Below are 19,208 nucleotides of genomic sequence, written 5' to 3' on the forward strand. Positions count from 1 at the left end.
AGCAGCAACCACAGCCTCCCAGACACTGTTCAGAGAGGTGTACTGTTTTCCCTCCTTGTAAATCTCACATTTGATGATGGACCACAGGTTCTCAATGGGGTTCAGATCAGGTGAACAAGGAGGCCATGTCATTAGTTTTTCTTCTTTTATACCCTTTCTTGCCAGCCACGCTGTGGAGTACTTGGACGTGTGTGATGGAGCATTGTCCTGCATGGAAATCATGTTTTTCTTGAAGGATGCAGACTTCTTCCTGTACCACTGCTTGAAGAAGGTGTCTTCCAGAAACTGGCAGTAGGACTGGGAGTTGAGCTTGACTCCATCCTCAACCCGAAAAGGCCCCACAAGCTCATCTTTGATGATACCAGCCCAAACCAGTACTCCACCTCCACCTTGCTGGCGTCTGACTGGAGCTCTCTGCCCTTTACCAATCCAGCCACGGGCCCATCCATCTGGCCCATCAAGACTCACTCTCATTTCATCAGTCCATAAAACCTTAGAAAAATCAGTCTTGAGATATTTCTTGGCCCAGTCTTGACGTTTCAGCTTGTGTGTCTTGTTCAGTGGTGGTCGTCTTTCAGCCTTTCTTACCTTGGCCATGTCTCTGAGTATTGCACACCTTGTGCTTTTGGGCACTCCAGTGATGTTGCAGCTCTGAAATATGGCCAAACTGGTGGCAAGTGGCATCTTGGCAGCTGCACGCTTGACTTTTCTCAGTTCATGGGCAGTTATTTTGCGCCTTGGTTTTTCCACACGCTTCTTGCGACCCTGTTGACTATTTTGAATGAAACGCTTGATTGTTCGATGATCACGCTTCAGAAGCTTTGCAATTTTGAGACTGCTGCATCCCTCTGCAAGATATCTCACTATTTTTGACTTTTCTGAGCCTGTCAAGTCCTTCTTTTGACCCATTTTGCCAAAGGAAAGGACGTTGCCTAATAATTATGCGCACCTGATATAGGGTGTTGATGTCATTAGACCACACCCCTTCTCATTACAGAGATGCACATCACCTAATATGCTTAATTGGTAGTAGGCTTTCGAGCCTATACAGCTTGGAGTAAGACAGCATGCATGAAGAGGATGATGTGGTCAAATACTCATTTACCTAATAATTCTGCACTCCCTGTAGAAGGATCTTTAGATAACTAAATGAGACTAAAACATAAACAATGAATATCAACATACAAGGAAACACAAAACACTGGGTCACATGACCTAGGACCATGACATACTGTCAGCAGTAACAGTATTGTGTATGCTTTGTGGTAGCTAGGTCTTACAGTAGTTAACTTGTTCTTCTGTCTATCTGATCTATTTATCTTCAGTGTTCTCTTGAAACATTTAAAATGTAAATGTGTAGTTTTGATATTTCAAATCTTAAAAACAAGTCTGATAGTTGTTTTACATCTGTTTATGTTTCCAGATGATGTGGTGCTGAAGTTTGAAGATAGTCAAGTACGACTCAGAAATGTGTTGTATGATACTCTGCCTGTCATCGTCCACGGAAACGGACCAACAAAGGTACCAACTTATCTGTTCCATGTTATTAAGCTGTAGTCACATCGCACAGTTTTTAATGGAAACAATAAAACCTGCTCGAAAAGTTTGAGTTTGTATTCTCTCAGCAGTTTTCTCAGCTGAAAACTGAAGGCTCTGCCTCCCATTCTACTTTTAAATACTCTAGGAACAACAAGTAAGCCTGCAGTGTGAGAGCGAAGTACTCTAATATGGTGATATAGCAACAAACTATTTCTCCGGGCTAAATGATGATCTTCTAAATTTGTGACACGCCATTTCCTCTCCAGCTTACGAGTCATCTGCTTTAGGCTACGTGTTTGAGAATTATACCACAGAGTCAGGTACTTCTGATTTGAGACCTTAGTTTTCACCGGAGCTCCAGTATCCAGAGTCGTACGTAGTGAGGAGGTAAAATTATTAACAAGATAATCAACCTCTGTTGGAGTAGCGTTCAGGTAGCTGCTCTGCTCTGTGTTGGTACAGGGCATTGAAGATGATAACAGTGGGTGGATTATATTCTTAAACTTAGTTACAGCACTTTCAGAAAGACATCTACTGTGATAAAGTCTACTCCCCACTGCTGTGTAATCAATTATTGTAAATGTTATCAGGAAATGATCAGACAGGAGAGGGTTTTCAGGAAACACTGTTAAATGTTCAGTTTCTATGCCATATGTTAACACAAGATCTAAAGTGTGATTAATGTGGTGGGTGGGTTCTTTTACATTTTGACAGAAGCCAACTGAGTCTAATAACAGATTAAATGCCATGTTGAGTCTGACATGTTTAGTACCTGCCTATAAGGCCCGGGTGGACGATGAATAACAACAAATAAAACCGTTTTTTTAGTTTGCCTTCTTGGGTGGACTGGGTTAAGTATCAGGCTTTCAAATGAACTGAAACTGTTGGTGTGTTGGTTGATTAATAAGTTGGGTTGGACGATTGTTGCCATCCCCACCTCAGCCTGTGCTTCACTGATTCTGATACATAATATGTATGTAGGGGTCGTTCCAGTAATCTAATGATAATCTACCTATATGTCTGAGATTCTGAAAATCTGTTTCATCTTTTAGTACGACTAAGAGATTACCAGTGTTAGACTATTAGATATGAGATTGATATAAAATGAACTACAAGAGCACACGACTGTTTTCCAGCTCCAGATCAACTACCTGGGAAACTACATCCCCAACACATGGACATTTGAGTCTGGGTGCACAGTGTGTCATGAGGATCTACGGTCACTCACAGCTCTTCAGGTCTGTTTACATTTCCTGACAAACTGTATCCATATTATTTCCCAAAGCTACCTTTGATGCCTGATAAAAATGGCATAAAGCCTCATCCTGGTAGAACATGACACTTATTTTTTGTTTAATGTGTGTGTTTCTAACAGGAAAATGAATACCCTCTGGTAGTGATTGGCATCTTCATTCAGCAGCCCACTCCATTTGTTACAGTGTTCTTCGAACGGCTGCTGAAGCTCCAGCATCCCAAGAACAAGATCAAACTCTTCATTTTTAACAAGGTAACTACATTTTCCTGACACTCAGCAAAAATATGTCTGATGTAGTCTGACACAAATGAGCATCACACCAGAATACCTCACTAAGATGTAAATACACTGGCTAAATGAAATACTGTGGAGTTTATTTCATAAAGCTGCTACTTCTATATATATATGTACACACACACACACACACACACACACACACACACACACACACACACACACACACACACCAGGTGCTAGTATAAAGTAAAGAAGGATCATTATGTGCTTCACAGCTACTCCAGCAGTCTGTGAATAGAAACTTGCTCTGTGGGACTGTAGTTTGATTATCAGACAAAGCCTTTCAGGTTATTTTACAGAGAAACCCAAAAGTAATGTAACGCGTAGTGTAACAAATTACCTTCTCCTTGGAGTTATTAAGTAATGTACTGTAATGCAGCGGTCCCCAACCTTTTTTGCGCCACGGACCGGTTTATGCCCGACAATATTTTCATAGACCGGCCTTTAAGGTGTCGTGGATAAATACAACAAAATAAAACCAGTACCGGTACCGAAAAAAAAGAACATTTATTCATAACACACGTGACGAAGAAAGGAAAAACCTCAACAAACACCCGCAAACATTTGACCGCATAGCGTGCAAGTATGTGCATGAATGTAATGCTGTTGATGTGTTGCTTAGGGACGGTGGTGACTCTCAAAGCAGAGCCAGTGACAGTCGATAAGTGATATCGATAATGGAATCAGAATGGTTACAGTATCTACTCTTATCACAGCTGCATGACCTTCTTACTTTGACGTTTTTGAGGACTTCTCTTCACATGAAGGTTTATAAGGACATTTTCAGTCCTTCTAAAAATTATTAACCTGCTGGATTTAACGTAACTTAGTAGGTAATGAACAGATTGATTTAGGCAATTTTAACAGAAGATGGGTTCATGATTTTCTCTTTGACAAAGTCCATGAAACTAGGAGAATAGTTTGTTAGACTGCTGTGTGTGGAACCCAGCAGTGCGTTTAGCCACAGAGAGTTGGAGGGAATCAAGTACTTGTGATTTGTACACAGTGTCCTCAATGTCCAGGCAGCAGTTATCCTTTGGCGCCTCCCCACCTTTGTCATATGGGTTAACCTTTATGCCCTCCTCAGACATTTCTGTACATTCTTTTCAACTTTTTTTTTGATTTGGCAAACATTTAGGTGGTGTTATAGCCTGTGACATTTTTGCAGGAAATCTTTTGTCACATCTTTGAAATCGAGTGTCTTTTACTCTTACATGTAATGAATACGCTGTTGATGCATTTTCACACTCTTTAGACACCTCAAGCAGTTCTGCAGAGCCTCGCTGGCTTCCTGCTTCCACCTCCTTGCAGACTTGGTGGCAACAGGAAGCAGCAGGAACATACTGAGGTGCTAACTGGACAAGAGTGTGGTCTGATCCACTGAGTGGGAGGAGGTTTATTGTCCCGTGTTTTGCAGTCCACATATTACTGCAAAGTGGGCAGACTGGAGTCCAGAGTGGTGTGATTAAACCAGTGATGGTGATTAAAGCCTCTGCGTGTTTATGCAGTAGGTCAGCAACAGTCGTGTGTATGATGTCAAATGCTGCTGTACCATTGGCTAATGAAGATCATTTGGTCTTCTGCTTTCTGATTGGCTGACCTGCTCCCTCCACCCCCAACCACCATGCTCCTCACCACCGCCTACAAGCTCGAGTTTTACCACACATCACAGTCAAAGTGCAGATTGTGGATTTGTGACTTGAGAGGATGCAGTCAAGCACTTTTATTCAGATTTGTGATTATAAGAAGTAAACAAATAAATAAATATGACAAAAATTTGAATTACAAGTTTGCAGTTCTAGTATATTTGTGAAAACATCAATCTATGCATTTTTTCTGTAACCGTAAATTTAAAACACAAGCGTGTAAAAAACGTACAGGTTTCTACACATTCTCACTTTTTATTCTACATTTTGCAACATATTTATCTTCACAGCAGTCTTCCTGCTCTGCATTTCTTTGTGTTTTCCTTTTCCCTCCAGGAAGCTCATCATCAGCGTCAGGTCCGATCTTTCCTAAAGGATTATGGAAGCCTGTATGAGAATGTCACAGTCATCGAACCTGAAGAAGAGATGGATGGAGCTGCCTCTAGGAACCTAGGCCTGTGAGTACTGTCCAACCAGAACGTGACACATCTTCATTTTAAAATGTTTATCAACTGAGTTGTAGAAGATGATGTGTACTCTTCATTATACAGTATTAAGGTCAATAACAGATTGCTCTTTAAATTCTATTATAATATATGTGCTAATCTATCAGTGTGTTTTCTTCTTCAGCGATCTGTGCCGGAGGGACCAGGACTGTGACTATTTCTTCAGTTTGGACATTGAAGTGGTCTTAAAGAACAAGGATACACTCAAAATTCTGATTGAACAAAACCTGTAAGGAAATGTTTTTATACTGAGTCATTCACTGATGTGCTGGCAGTAGTCACAGTCACATTTAACTTCTTTAGCTCTAGTGTATTTATGTGAGTTGAGTATATGTCTAGATGAAGAAATGTAACACATAGCACTTCTTGAATGGCCTCCTGCAGTCCTATTGTAGCACCAATGATAACTCGAGCTGGTCGGCTGTGGAGCAACTTTTGGGGAGCCCTCAGTGGAGACGGCTACTACGCCAGGTCTGAGGACTATGTGGACATTGTACAAGGACGGAGAGTGTAAGTTGCTTATTTGCTCCCTAAAACCTTTGTCAGCATTTAGAATTTTTTTTGCATTCCTCATTTTTGACCATAAAAGGCTGAGGGGGTGTTGTCGTCACCTGTGGGTGGTACAGATACCCAAATCTGTGCCTGCAATAACTAGTGTGTCTAGGTGTATCTAGGAAAACTCTCAGACAAGTTTGAATCCTGGTGACCTAAAGGTCAAGGTCAGAGGTCAAGTTTCCAGAAAATCCTGTGAATACAATAACTCAAGAAGGAATTGGGATTTTCAAACTGGTGCTATATGTTCATCTTTTAAAAATCGAATGAGTTTGATTCTCAGCAACCTTAGCCCCAATGTTCACAAGTGTGTGTGAGCACAGGAGCTGGATGAGAATTTAAAATAGATCGAGAGTTTAGGAGAGGTGAGAGGCAGACCTGTCTTGGTAAAGATAAAGCGATGGTAGAAGTTGTCAAATGGCAGGAACTGCTGTGGCTGTTTGTAAGTACAACCCACCTGGACCTTGGCTAGATCCACCTTCACTTGATCCTTCAGAATAATAAAGCTCTGGGATGAAAGTGTGTCATCATGGAGTTCACGCTCTGTGATAGCGCAGTTCAGCAGGAACCGGAGAACAGCAACAAAAACCTCAAAACATCAATGTCTTTGAGAATAAAGCAGAAATTTCAAGATTGATGTCTAAATGCAATTTTGAGAAAAAAGGTGAAATGTGGAAATATGGAGATGTTGTATCTATAAAATGCTTTGACTGACAGCATCTGACAGCGATTGTGCTCCCTCTGCTCGACCGTAAATTCAGCTTTCTTTGGCTCTCGTCACCTGTCTGGAGATAGGAGGGATGTCTGATCTGCTGATAATTAATAACTGCAACAACATCAAGAATAAATGAGTATATTCCTGTAGGATTTCTTATGCTAGAACCATTACTTCAGTTCAAGAGTGAGGCTTCAGGTGAGAAGGGAGAGGATGAGATGGGGATGAGGATGGGAGAAGTGGTGGAGAAGGCAGATGAGAAAGATTAGAAAGAAAAAACTAGAAAGACATAATAAAAATATAACTGTAAGATTTTTAAATGGTCAAATATTATTTGAAACAGATACTGGTGAGTTTAAAAATTGAAATAACTTATAACAAATTCTATGTATACGATGAAGGAGAGGTATAAAAAGATTCTCCTTCTGTCCTTGATGATTGACAGCTGAGTGTAAGCAAGGTGGGCAGTGATCATGTTTATGTAAGAAATGTAGGCGTGATTGGACGTGATCGCCACAGGTTATCACGTCCAACATGGTGGACAGCTCTACAGTGATGTGTGCATTAGTGTATCGTGTTCTTTGCCTCATTCTCCTGAGACGCTACGTTCTCTTTTTTTGTTCGTTTCACGTGTCACGTTCAACATACATCACCAACTAACAGTCAGCTTGCATCAGTGATGACATTTTGTTCAACTCGCCACAAAAAAAAGCACAGCAGGCCTGAAAAAAGTGCCTGTAGGGTGGGCTTGTTAAATAATGACCAACAGAAATTTGTAGCAGCTAAGACTTCATTGGAACATTTGTTGGTCCATCAATTATCTGTTGTTTTTAGGGGCGTCTGGAATGTGCCATATGTGTCCAATGTGTACCTGGTGAAAGGCAGCCTCCTCCGTAGAGAGCTGAAAGACTACGAGCTGTTCAGCTCCTCGGACCCTGACATGGCTTTCTGCCACAACATACGCAACAAGGTCAGTAAGAGAAACAGGAAACTGTTTTTTTTAACCTAAAGAAAAGTTCAAAACTGTCCACAGTAGTGACTGACCTGTTGTTTTTGCTCTCAGGGAATCTTCATGTATGTAACCAACATGCACACATTTGGCCGCATCCTGTCTACAGAAAATTACCAGACCGGTCATCTACACAATGATCTGTGGCAGATCTTTGAAAATCCAGTGGTGAGATGGAAACATTACTAGCTGCTGTAGTGTTTGTGGCAGGCAGAATGGTTATTGCAGTGGCAGAAATGAAGTTGGTGGAATTAAGCTGCTACTGTATGTACGATATAAAAGCTGTTTTAATTTTATAGTGATGTATAAATGTTAGCTACAAAATCAAAACATTCATATAAGTACACAGTATCTCACCACTCAGACACTATGTGTTATATAGGCTCAGTAAAGGATCCCTGTGTTTATATAAAATCAGAATCACAAATATAAAATGAGACAAAATGGAAAAACAAAGCAAAGGAATAAAACAGTGTAACATATGAAGAGTGTTTAAATAATTAATGTAGTTTGTGTGAATGTATAGACAGTGGGTTTTTAGGTTGGGTTTAAAGAAACACCGCTTGCTATTTTTTACTAGGACACCAAATGATGATATATATCTGCGAGAGAACGTCCACAGTTCCTCCTCGAGGAAACCTTTGATAAACCTAATCTAAAATATGTCGGACTGGCTTAAAATTTCAGGGGAATAGTTGCCATATCTCAATTTCACCAGTGTATTTTTGCCATGCCACCAAACATGCTAACGTTTCAGTTTTATGACCGTCATCAGAGCATGACAACATGCAGGTCATATCATGTATGTACTGCAATATGGCAGGTTTAAAAAGTCACATGGTAATCCACATCCTGGTCTCATCGGTTTTCCTAATCATTAGATGGATGACAGATGAACACTTCATTGATCCCAAAGGGAAACTGCTGTGTTACAGTTACAGTAAATAATAAATAAACAACAAAAATAGTAAAGGTGCCACAGATGCCTGGTAAGGGCCTCTTATACTATGAGATACAAAAATGTAAAAGTAAAAATGAAGTTAGCTACAAACAGTAGACGTAAGACAGACATTGTGCAGGAAACAAGTGCAAACTGGATTCATAAATCATGTGTTCATGAAGGTATAATACAAAATATGTTTGGGATCTTAAGTCTGACAGGTGTGTTGTCTCACTCTGGTTTGTCTCACTCCCATTTCTTCCTGTTCCGTGTTGAAGCTCCACTTGGAACCTTGTTAAGATCCAACCATGCAAAATATGAGTTTTCAAGTGGTCTTAAACTTTTGATCAGGACTGTATCATCTACAGTACACATCCACTTAAATTGTTAAGTATTAAAATGCTTTGCCATGTATACTGTAAAATAAGAGCTATGCTTATTTCCTCCCTCTGTGCGCTTCTTCAGACACAGTGTCTTCAATCATCTTAGCTCCACACACATATTTGGAATATTTCTCAGAAAAATCCTGAAAAGAAAAATGAAATTTAAAAGTAATTATCTACAGAAAACTGTCTGAGAAAGTCTTTTGTAATGTTCACAGTGAAATTCAGTTTGTATTTTTTGTGATGTGATGGTAGATAAGATATATTCACAGATGTGCTGAACCAATCTTCTTTTTTTTTTTTTACAACATTATACGACTTCAGCACAAATGATCCATGAGAACATTGTAGATGTCGTTATAGGGGATTTCCGTGTTACGAGTGCTGACATCAGCATAAAGTATCAAAGTTTTAGTATACATGTCAACATCAACATTACTGAAACAGTCAGTTTAAACGTTTTTTAACGTTACTGTCTAAGCTAAGCCACCGTCTGATCTTCATATGTAAAAGAAGGCAGTCTAGAAGAATTTCTGCGTCTACGCGAAGGTTTGATGAGGACACGGTGTGATTTGCAATGAGCAAATCTGTATGTTATATTTATTTCAGGACTGGGAGGAGCGCTACATCCATGAGAACTATACCCGCATCATGAAGGACAAGCTGATTGAAAATGTAAGTTTAAACTCGAGCTGAGCTGGAGTCAGATTAACCTACTGAATGAGCTGTTGTGTTTAGAAGAGGCAAAAGCAAATACATTGAACTCCTATCAACTTCCATGTTTCTTATAAATATTGTGGCACAGATAAGAAGTTAGTTCAGTTACATCTGCCATAACCAGAGGAACTAACACCGTCCTCAGTTTGTAGACCTTCCTTTAAGAGGCAGTTCTGTTACAAGCTGTTACTCGGTGCTTAATGCTGTTGTATCTTCTGCCTTCCAGCCTTGCCCAGATGTGTACTGGTTCCCAGTCTTCTCCACTGTTGCTTGTAACCACATGATTGAAGAAATGGAGCACTATGGAAAGTGGTCAGGAGGGGGCAATGCGGTAAGGCATCTTGTTATTAACATTAATCATGTAGTCATGATTATTGATAATAACATGTCAGTAATGTAATAAGACGACATCACTGAGCTCCAGTGTTCCTTATATTCAGTCTTTGTTTGCATTATTTGTCACAAGTTCATGTCATTTGCATCTTCCAGCTACATACCCAACTCTGAAAACGTCGTGTAAAAAAATAAAAAGTGAATGTTGTGATTTTCAAATTTCAGAAACTCATATTTGTATTCAAATAGAACAAAGAAAACATATCAAACGCTTATAAAATGTGCCATTTTAAGAAACATACTAGCTCATATTTAATTTGATGACAGCAACATCTCTCTAAAGGTAAAGACAGCCACTGTGAAGATTCCCTCTTCTTTAACAACAGTGTGTATTTCACTCGCTGAACTCACGTCCTCATTTTAGGTTTTTTAGTAGATAAAGGCTTAATCAAGAATTGAGCTGCTGTTTGGTGAAGGCCTCGATGGGGCCTGGCGGCGGCGCCCGGGCCTGGCAGATCCCCGTGTACTAATGAGAAGTGAAAGAATTAAAAAGGGGAGGGACGGCTTGTAGACCTGGGGGGTAAGACCTGGAAGGGGCGTGTTTGGAGGTGTGGCCCTGCTGCTGAAATTGAGATCATTTATCTCCAATTAAAACTGAGAGTAGTTTTCATTTATGCTGAACAACATCCTGGGAGAGGAGTGTTGTTCCATTCTCGTCTGATATAGGATTCTAGCTCCTCCACAGCTCTGGGTCTTCATCATCATATTGCTTCATAAATGTTTTCATTTGAGGAAAAGTTAGGCCTGAAGTTCAGCACGTGAACTCTACCAAGCTGAGGTATTCTAACAGATGCAGTATGCAGTTTAGAATAGTCTCGTTTTGATCCGAGCATATGTCATTGTAAAGCAATAACAGCAAGCAAGCTGCAGCTTCCATCGACACCGATGCACCTCAGTACCATCAGAGACGCAGGCTTTTGAAACGAGTGCGGATAAAAAGCCAAACGGTCTCTTTTCACTTCAGACCAGAGCAGCATCCATGTTTTCTTCTGCAGTCTATTTTAAAGCTGCTTGGCCCAGAGAGAGACCTGAACCTGCATCTGTGGACAGCACAGCAAACTGTGTTTGCACTGATTTTCACACAGATTTATCCAGATTCTCTGAATCCTTTGATGATATTCTGTACTGATAACAATTTCAATTTTCACTTCAATTTTATGTATAAAGCGCCAAATCACAATAACAGTCGCCTTATATTGTACTCGCACTTTATATTGTACAGTAGATCGTACAATAATAACGAGATCAGTTTTGTTGAAGGACATTATTCTGAAGTTGTTTCACAATTTATAGATGCAATTTTTTGCAGACAGGTAAACCTCTCTCTGCTCGTCTTTATTTGATGTCACTGACCTGTTACTTATTAACCAAGTTCATTCAAATTGTTCCAACAGCTCCAGTTTCTTTTTAGTACTACTTACTTTTTCAGCCTGTTGCTGTCATCAAATCCGAAAAAGGCCATAAGTGTCTTTTTTATAAAGTCAGTTTCCCAGTTCATACATTTAATGTTTTCTATATTCTGTTGTGAATAAAATGTGGTTTTAAAATATGGAGATTTACAAATAACTGTATTTGTTTTTATTCACACCGTACAGGCTCCCAACCTTTCTGGAATCTGGTCCTGAATACCTCCTGTACTTTAACTATATACCTGATAGAAGTTTCTTGTTTTTCCAGGATAACCGAATCACTGGTGGCTATGAGAATGTCCCCACCATCGACATCCATATGATTCAAATCAACTTTGAAAAAGAATGGCAGAAATTCTTAGTGGAGTATGTGGTACCAATCACAGAAAAAATGTTCCCTGGATACTACACCAAGGTAAGACCATCACTACACACACTTGTGAAATGTTTCAGAGAAAATTCAAGAATCTCCTTCCATGTGAGATCTGTGAAGGATGTTCTCAGCTTTACTGAAGAAGCACACTGTGAACACATTCTCAGCTCATTTACGTCACCTGCTCTTGACATTTTGGTGTCACATGCACTGATTCATTTTTTTAAATCTTTAGTACACACATATACCTGAGTGTTTGTAGAAACAGGAAGAAATTTCAAGCAATGGCACATGAATACTTCTTTAAGACACTCCAGCTAGGCCGGCCACATCCCACAGCTTACATATAAAACAGCTGACAGACATGAAACCTGTGATCATTTGGTGTGCATGTGTGTACTTTGTGTGGTACCGTGAGTGTGCAGTTCAGTGTGTGGTGACAGTGTGTGTCCGTTTACCTTTGTGGTGAGAACCTTTCTCAGTAGCCTGGCAGGATTTCTGTTACGACCTTTCTGTGTCTCACGTGTCAGCCGGCGTGTGAGAGTTCCCCAGCCTATATATATATATATATATATATATATATATATATATATATATATATATATATATATATATATATATATATATATATATATATATATAGATAAAGCATTTGTAAAAATATAAAACCATAATATACATAATGCACAATTACTTAAAAGAAATCAGTAAATTTTGTTTTGAACTTCAAAGATTTTAAGTTCAATTTTATTTAATCATTTACCATATAGATTAAATAAAATTGGAGACAAAATCCCACCCTGTCTGACACCATTGCTGACACCAAAGGGGGCAGAAATACTGCTTCCCCATTTAACCTGCATGTTCTGATGAGCGTACCAGTAAGAGAGAATCCTCACGATGTATTGAGGAACTCCCCGTCTCTTCATTTTATCAAAAAGTTTTCTGTGGTTCACTCGATCAAAAGCCTTAGAGGCATCAATGAAAGACATGAGGACAGATGAATTTTTAGCCCTATACAAACTGACTACTTCCTTGAGTGCATATATGCACATGTCAGTGCCGTGCTTTGGTTTGACGCCAAACTGATTATCCAGAGAAGAGATGAACACACTAACTCTGTCAAACAAGATTCTTTCTAACACCTTAGATAAAATACTGGCTAGTGCAATCGGCCTAAATTATCCAAACAGCTCACTTTTGCAGCTTTGTCTTTCATAACTGGTACCAGTAAAATACACAGCATTGAGTCTGGTAATATGCCATGAATCATAAACCCAGTGAAACAGAGTGCTAGAAGAGGAGCTAGCCTTAAACTAGCATGTTTTAAATGTTCTGCAGTGATGTGATCCAAACCAGAAGCTTTATTATTAGTGAAGGAAATTGCCTTCCCGGGTTTCCTCCGTGGCGTGAGCGATAAGCAGAGTTCTGTCCTTTCCTTCTAAGACTCCTAATTATTTAAAGTAACACTCAGGTATGCCATTCAGCTGGGTTAGTTACGACGTCGGGAGCAGCTTGGGAGAACAAGGAAACACAGACTGCTTCAGGTTGTCTTCCCAAATCGACTCAAAGGTTTATTTGATACACAGCAGTTTATATAGATGAAAAAAAAGGGTCGTGTGTCAGCTTTCCCAGTTCAAACCGGTACAGACTAAATAAGGAAACGTCTTCCTGCCTTCTGAGCAAAGTATCCCTTGTGTAGTTTATCAGTTCAGCTATAATTTATGATCATCCCAGCAAAATACACTCCTAGACATAAAATACAGAGTTCTTTCATTAGTGAATTCTGAAACGAACCACCTAGCCTTTAACGAGCCTTTTCCAGGAGATAAAGAAAAGGGAGGATGGGAGTAAAGAAGTGGTCTCATCTCTGTGGTGTTTTCGACCTTGGGGTACCAGCTTGTGAGTCCTACACATTAATTCTTGGGTCACAGAGAAAGAGAAAAACAACTAGTAGTTGGGCCTTATTGAGTAACAGTTTTCCTGTATAAAACAATATCCTGTAAATGCTACTATGGTATCAAAATACCTAACAGTTCCCCTCTTTTATTATTTTTAAAAATAATAACTCAAATAGAAAGGAAAAATCACAAATGTAATAACATAATATAAAAAGCAAATCATAAAATGTAATAGTTCACAACCTAATGTTCAATATACACATCAGGAACATCATTGATGACATCTGACACATAATCTGGGTCAATTTGTGCCAATTGCAAATACATTGAAGTAGCTGTACTAGTAGCTATACGGGTTATCATTGAAAATGTGGCTTGCAGAAATGTGAACAGGGTTGCACTTTACAATACAAAATAGCAAAGAGAAATCCTAAGGTTACTGCGATAGATGTGATAAATAACCTAAATATATAAGAAAGTATATAAGAAAAACAGTTCTTCAGTCGTCTCCTGGCCTGGTCCCAGGTTCGAGAGACATTGAATAAGCGTCGTATGATGACAATGGGCATTTCATTTTCTCCATTATCAGGATGGAATGAGTCTGGCTTTATCAGGTTAGACATCATGTGGTACTTTTGGCTTTCTGTTCCTGCTGGATGTTTGAGTACCTTGTTGTTGTTCTTTCAGGCGTTGTGTGTTAATCAGTGATTGCGTGTGTGCACTGGATCCGGGCGCTGGCTCGCCTGAGATGTCATCTACCCGTGTGTGTTTATTTGCTCTAGTTCCGGGCGCTGGCTCGCCGGAGATGTCGTCTGCTTGATCCGACGCCTGAGATGGTCCGATTGGGCTGGTCTTAACCCTGCTGGCATGAATCCACTGAGGTTGTCCGTCTGTGAGGATGCTGGTTCTTCGTCACTGCCAGTAAAGCCTGGGGGCTGGAAAACGCGGCCTCCCAGAGTGTCCTTGGTTTTAGTGGCTTCTCCAACATGCGTCTCCTTGTCTCCACTGGTGGAACTGTGGAGGGGAAAAGCTGAGAGAGACAAACTTTCTGATAGTTATTATTCAGTTTTTCTACCAGGTTGTGAACATCAGTGGACAATGCAATATACATCACCTTCTACTAGCGGTGCCCCTCTGGAAGCTGACCATGGTCTTGGAAATAGTCTTATTTCAAATGGAAATAATTTGGTTACTTCAGATTGAGTCATTCTAATCTCACAGAGGACTTGAGGAAGTAATTTGACCCAGGTCATTAAAGTTTTAGCACACTTTTGAATTACTTCTAATGTGAATGAAGATCCTCTATCACTGTTAATCTGGTGAGGTATTCCGAATCTGGGTATTATTTCATTGCTCAACTTTTGACAGACTACTTCTGCAGTTTCTTTTGAGGTTGGATAAGCTTCTACTCATTTACTAAATTGATCCACTATTACCAGTAAGTACTTGATGCTTCCTTGTGCTGGCATATGTGTGAAATCAATTTGTAATGTATGAAATGGAAAATCTGGTTGTGGTAAATGCTGATGTTTTGCTTTTGATTTTCCTACATTAGTTCGTGCACATGTTAGACAGGTTGCTAATATGCTTTTTACTGCATGTGATGTTTTCTCAATTACAAATCTTGATTTTATTGCCCCTATTACCCCTCTTTGTCCGACATGACTCACACAGTGAAAATGTCGGGCAAGGACTGGCATCAGGGAATATGGGAGGGCAATCAAACCCTTAAGATTTTGTATAAGCCATCTCTGTCATCTAAGGTACAGTCATTATTCTATGCAGAGGCTTGCTCTTGTATGAATTTTAAATCAACATTTGTGTCTAAATAGTCTGGGAGTGTAACAAGTGGCAGCTGTAGGGGCACAGATAATACTTCCTGCGGAGGTGGGAGCTGTGATGCAGCTGCAGCCTTGGCTGTCACGTCTGCTAAAGCATTACCTGTTGCTTCGTCTGTGTCAGCTGTACTGTGTCCTTTCGTTTTTACAACTGCAACGGCCGATGGCAGCTGTATAGCCTGCAAAAGTCTTTGAACAAAATCACAATTTAGCAATTTATTTTCCATCAGCAGATCTAAATCCTCTCTGTCTCCACAATGTGCCAAAGTCATGCACAACGCCAAATGCATAGCGGCTGTCTGCGTAAATTGTCACATGCTTATCCAAATGGAGCTCACAGGCGCGTATTAAAGCCATGAGCTCTGCTTTTTGTGCTGAGTGAAATGGTAATGAGTGAGCCTCTAGTATGATGTCAGGCACTGTTACCACTGAATAGCCACAAAGAAATGAGTTGTCACTCGGCCTTGAACAGGACCCGTCCACATAAACCGTGGCTGAGTCTGAGATAGGTGTTTGCTCTAAATCTGGACGTTGTGCTGTGGATTCCTGTATACGTGTCATGCAGTCATGATCGTCAAGCCTGTCTGAGCCATCCTGTCGGTCAGAAGAACACAGCATAGGATCAATAAATGTGCTGGCGAATCAGGTGTGCTGCTCGCTTTTATAGTGAGATTTGCATATGTTGTTTAGTTATGTTTGACCTGGTGATTGGTGTGTAGAATAGTGTCATGTGAGAGTGTGAGCTTCTCGCAGTCCCTTATCATGATAGAGCAAGCTGCTACTGCCCTCAGGCAGGCCGGCATTCCCTGAACAATTCAGGCAGCACCTTTGAGTGGCGGAGGTCAGCACTCCCTTTAATGCATTGAAAGAGGCAGTCATTTCTGTGGATCACAGTATTCGAGGAGGCTTCTCTTTTTTACAACAGTCACGCAGAATGTGGTCATGAAAAGAACAGTCTGGTATCCACTGTCTGCAATAGTTCACCATGCCTAAGAAGGACGACATTTCCTTCTGTGTAGTGGGACGAGGGACGGAGGTCACAGCTTTGACCCTGTCTGCAGTCATGGAACGTTTTCCGTGAGACAGTGTGAATCCCAAATATTGAACAGAAGTCTGACAGTACTGCATTTTCTTTGCAGATGCTTTGTGGCCAGTCTTTTGGAGGTGCTGGAGAAGCATGTGTGTAGCAGTTTGACATAGTTTTTCACTTTCAGCACAGAGGAGGAGGTCATCCACATGTGGATCAGGGTACAGCCCTCAGGAGGAGTGAAGCACCATTGAGAAAGCAGCAGAGCTGTCTATCATGCCTTGGGGCAAACGAGTCCAAGTGTACTGCTTATTTCTATGTGTGAATGCAAATAACGGCTGTGTGTCACAGGTACTGAGAAAAAGGAGCGGAGCATAAATCCACCACGGTAAAATGTGTATGCAATGCATGTCAATATGCTGTGAACATCTGAAACGAGAGGTGGCAGAGGAATGTTGACTGCATTAATTTGCCTTAAGTCTTGTATGAAACGCCATACGCCAGGTTTGTTAGGCTTTGGCACAGGATTGACAGGAGTTTGGGCTTTATTACTCCTGTAGTCAATAAATCTCCTATGATGACATCTAGAGCTGCGGCTTTTTCCGTGGAAATGGGATGCTGCTTGACATATACTGCTTGTTTTTTAATAAGTGTACGTGATAAAGTGTACAGTCAATAAATCCTATATCATTCTCACTTTTAGACCATAATGTCATATTCTGGTATTCAGCTGGCAACGTAAGTGCAGAAATAGTACAGTGGATAGGGTAGGTTAGATCTATGTGTCGACATATTTCGTAACCTATGTCTGAGTTATGTAACAAAATCACTGTTTGACCTTCACTTGTGTGAGCAGTTATCATGTTGTTGAACAGTGTGAGAGAAACAAAAGTGTGGCTCCCAGTCATGGGATTACCTGGTAGTGGCGTCTGTACACGTTTTTTTTTTGGCACAGTGTGTGACATAGAGTACCGGACAAAAAGGATGTTGAGTTCATTCTCTGCTGAGGGTCCAGCTGACACAGAGGATGTTCCTTCTCCATCATGTCGGTACATAGGGCAGAGAAAACATAAGCTGTTATCAGTGTCAGCAAACATTTCACCCTTTATGTTAAATTAAATACACAAATTCATTTTTGCTTTGGGTGTCTGCGGCTGCTGGAAAACTGAGCTAAATTTGCACCTCTAGCTTGTCCAACAGTGCATAAAGCGTTTTATGAATACTAGGATGGATTCATCAGGCTTCTGTTTACACATAGTTACTGCATTTAAGTCACTTTTGTCTCTGGACATTGTTAGCAGGAATTTCTTTAGATTCTTAAAGAAATCGGCGACTTTGTCATTATTTACCCTCCTTTTGTCCATAGCGGTAACATTTGATGCATCACGTCGCGGCATTCTATCATATATTTTCTACAGGACTTTTTAAGCAGACTACTTTTCTTATCACAAATGATATTCAACATTTCTACTGACCTGTTTTCTGGCGATAATCGTTCGGGATAAGGCTCCGAAAAGAAATTAGAATGCATTGAACTTCTTAAGTTGTAAACAAAGTCAGTCACATAAGCACTCCCGCATGTTCTGGATACGTGATCATGGACGTCTTCACCGATTCGCGGACGTAGGTTACACGTAACCGGAAATGGGAGTTATACTGAGCCGTTATTTGAGACTTTATTTTGTATTTTATTAATTTTTGGTTTTACAGGTACTTTAGATTTTTTATCGGACCTGTCTGTGGTCTTTGAATAATTCTGACTCATGTTCAGTGATTTCCAGAGGGGTTTACACGCTAGGAGGATTTATGTTAGTATTTTCGCTGCGGCACAGCTGAGGTCACTTTAAATTTATTGCTAGCAATTTTTTGTTTGTGTGAGCAACTCTCACTTAGCGAGCAACTTCTCGCTTAACGAGCAACTTCTCGTAAAACAACAGGCAACTTCCTGTGTCTTTCTGCTTTTAATTTACTGCTTTTAACCCTTGTATGGTAATCGGGTCTGTGAGACCCGTTTTCAGTTTTCTTTCGTTTTTTTTTTTTTAACAAAATTAAATTTAATTATTTACTAGCTTTCTGTGAGTGAGCAACTTCTCACTTCTTAACGTACGTTTCAAGATAACAGGCAACTCCCTGTGTCACTCTTTGATGAGCAACTTCTCACTTAACGAGAAGTATTTAAGACAACAGGCAACTTTCTGTGTCACTTTTTCTGAGTGAGCAACTTCTCACTTTTTAACGTACGTTTAATTAAACAATTAATTATTATTATTATTATTATTTTTTAAACAAAATTAAAATATTCAAGACAACAGGCAACTTCCTGTGTCCACCAACACCACACAAGGGTTAATTTACTTTATTCGGGGACTGAGGAAGTCAGTCAGTGTATCTCTCTGGATCACTAAGTGAAACTTCGTCAGCATATCCCGTTTTTTTTATTCGGGGACTGAGGAAGTCAGTCAGTGTATCTCTCTGGATCACTAAGTGAAACTTCGTCAGCATATCCCGTTTTTTTATGGTCGATCACTGAGAGAGGTATAATAGGTCTTTATATAAATATGAAAGACACATATTTACCTTCTGTCAGGATCCCACTTCTGACACCAAAATTGAAGGAAATTGCCTTCCCGGGTTTCCTCCGTGGCGTGAGCGATAAGCAGAGTTCTGTCCTTTCCTTCTAAGACTCCTAATTATTTAAAGTAACACTC

General features: G+C 40.1%; 1 protein-coding gene across 1 annotated transcript in view; it reads left to right on the forward strand.

Moving 5' to 3' along the window:
* plod1a (procollagen-lysine, 2-oxoglutarate 5-dioxygenase 1a) overlaps positions 1–19,208 on the forward strand; it is a 37,136-nt gene that overhangs the window by 12,686 nt on the left and 5,242 nt on the right. The window contains exons 7-17 of the mRNA XM_086278957.1: positions 1,424–1,521; positions 2,676–2,777; positions 2,915–3,046; positions 5,074–5,195; positions 5,368–5,472; positions 5,628–5,753; positions 7,345–7,480; positions 7,574–7,687; positions 9,452–9,517; positions 9,786–9,890; positions 11,630–11,776. Coding sequence (XP_086135083.1) covers positions 1,424–1,521; positions 2,676–2,777; positions 2,915–3,046; positions 5,074–5,195; positions 5,368–5,472; positions 5,628–5,753; positions 7,345–7,480; positions 7,574–7,687; positions 9,452–9,517; positions 9,786–9,890; positions 11,630–11,776 — 1,253 coding nt within the window. The remainder of the gene's footprint in view (positions 1–1,423; positions 1,522–2,675; positions 2,778–2,914; positions 3,047–5,073; positions 5,196–5,367; positions 5,473–5,627; positions 5,754–7,344; positions 7,481–7,573; positions 7,688–9,451; positions 9,518–9,785; positions 9,891–11,629; positions 11,777–19,208) is intronic.

This window comes from Aulonocara sp. 'chitande type north' Nkhata Bay, linkage group LG20 (assembly GCF_057382095.1).
Source record: "Aulonocara sp. 'chitande type north' Nkhata Bay isolate Kocher_YH1m ecotype deep benthic linkage group LG20, A_spYH_male_GT1.1, whole genome shotgun sequence".
In the NCBI taxonomy this organism is placed as follows: Eukaryota; Metazoa; Chordata; class Actinopteri; order Cichliformes; family Cichlidae; genus Aulonocara; species Aulonocara sp. 'chitande type north' Nkhata Bay.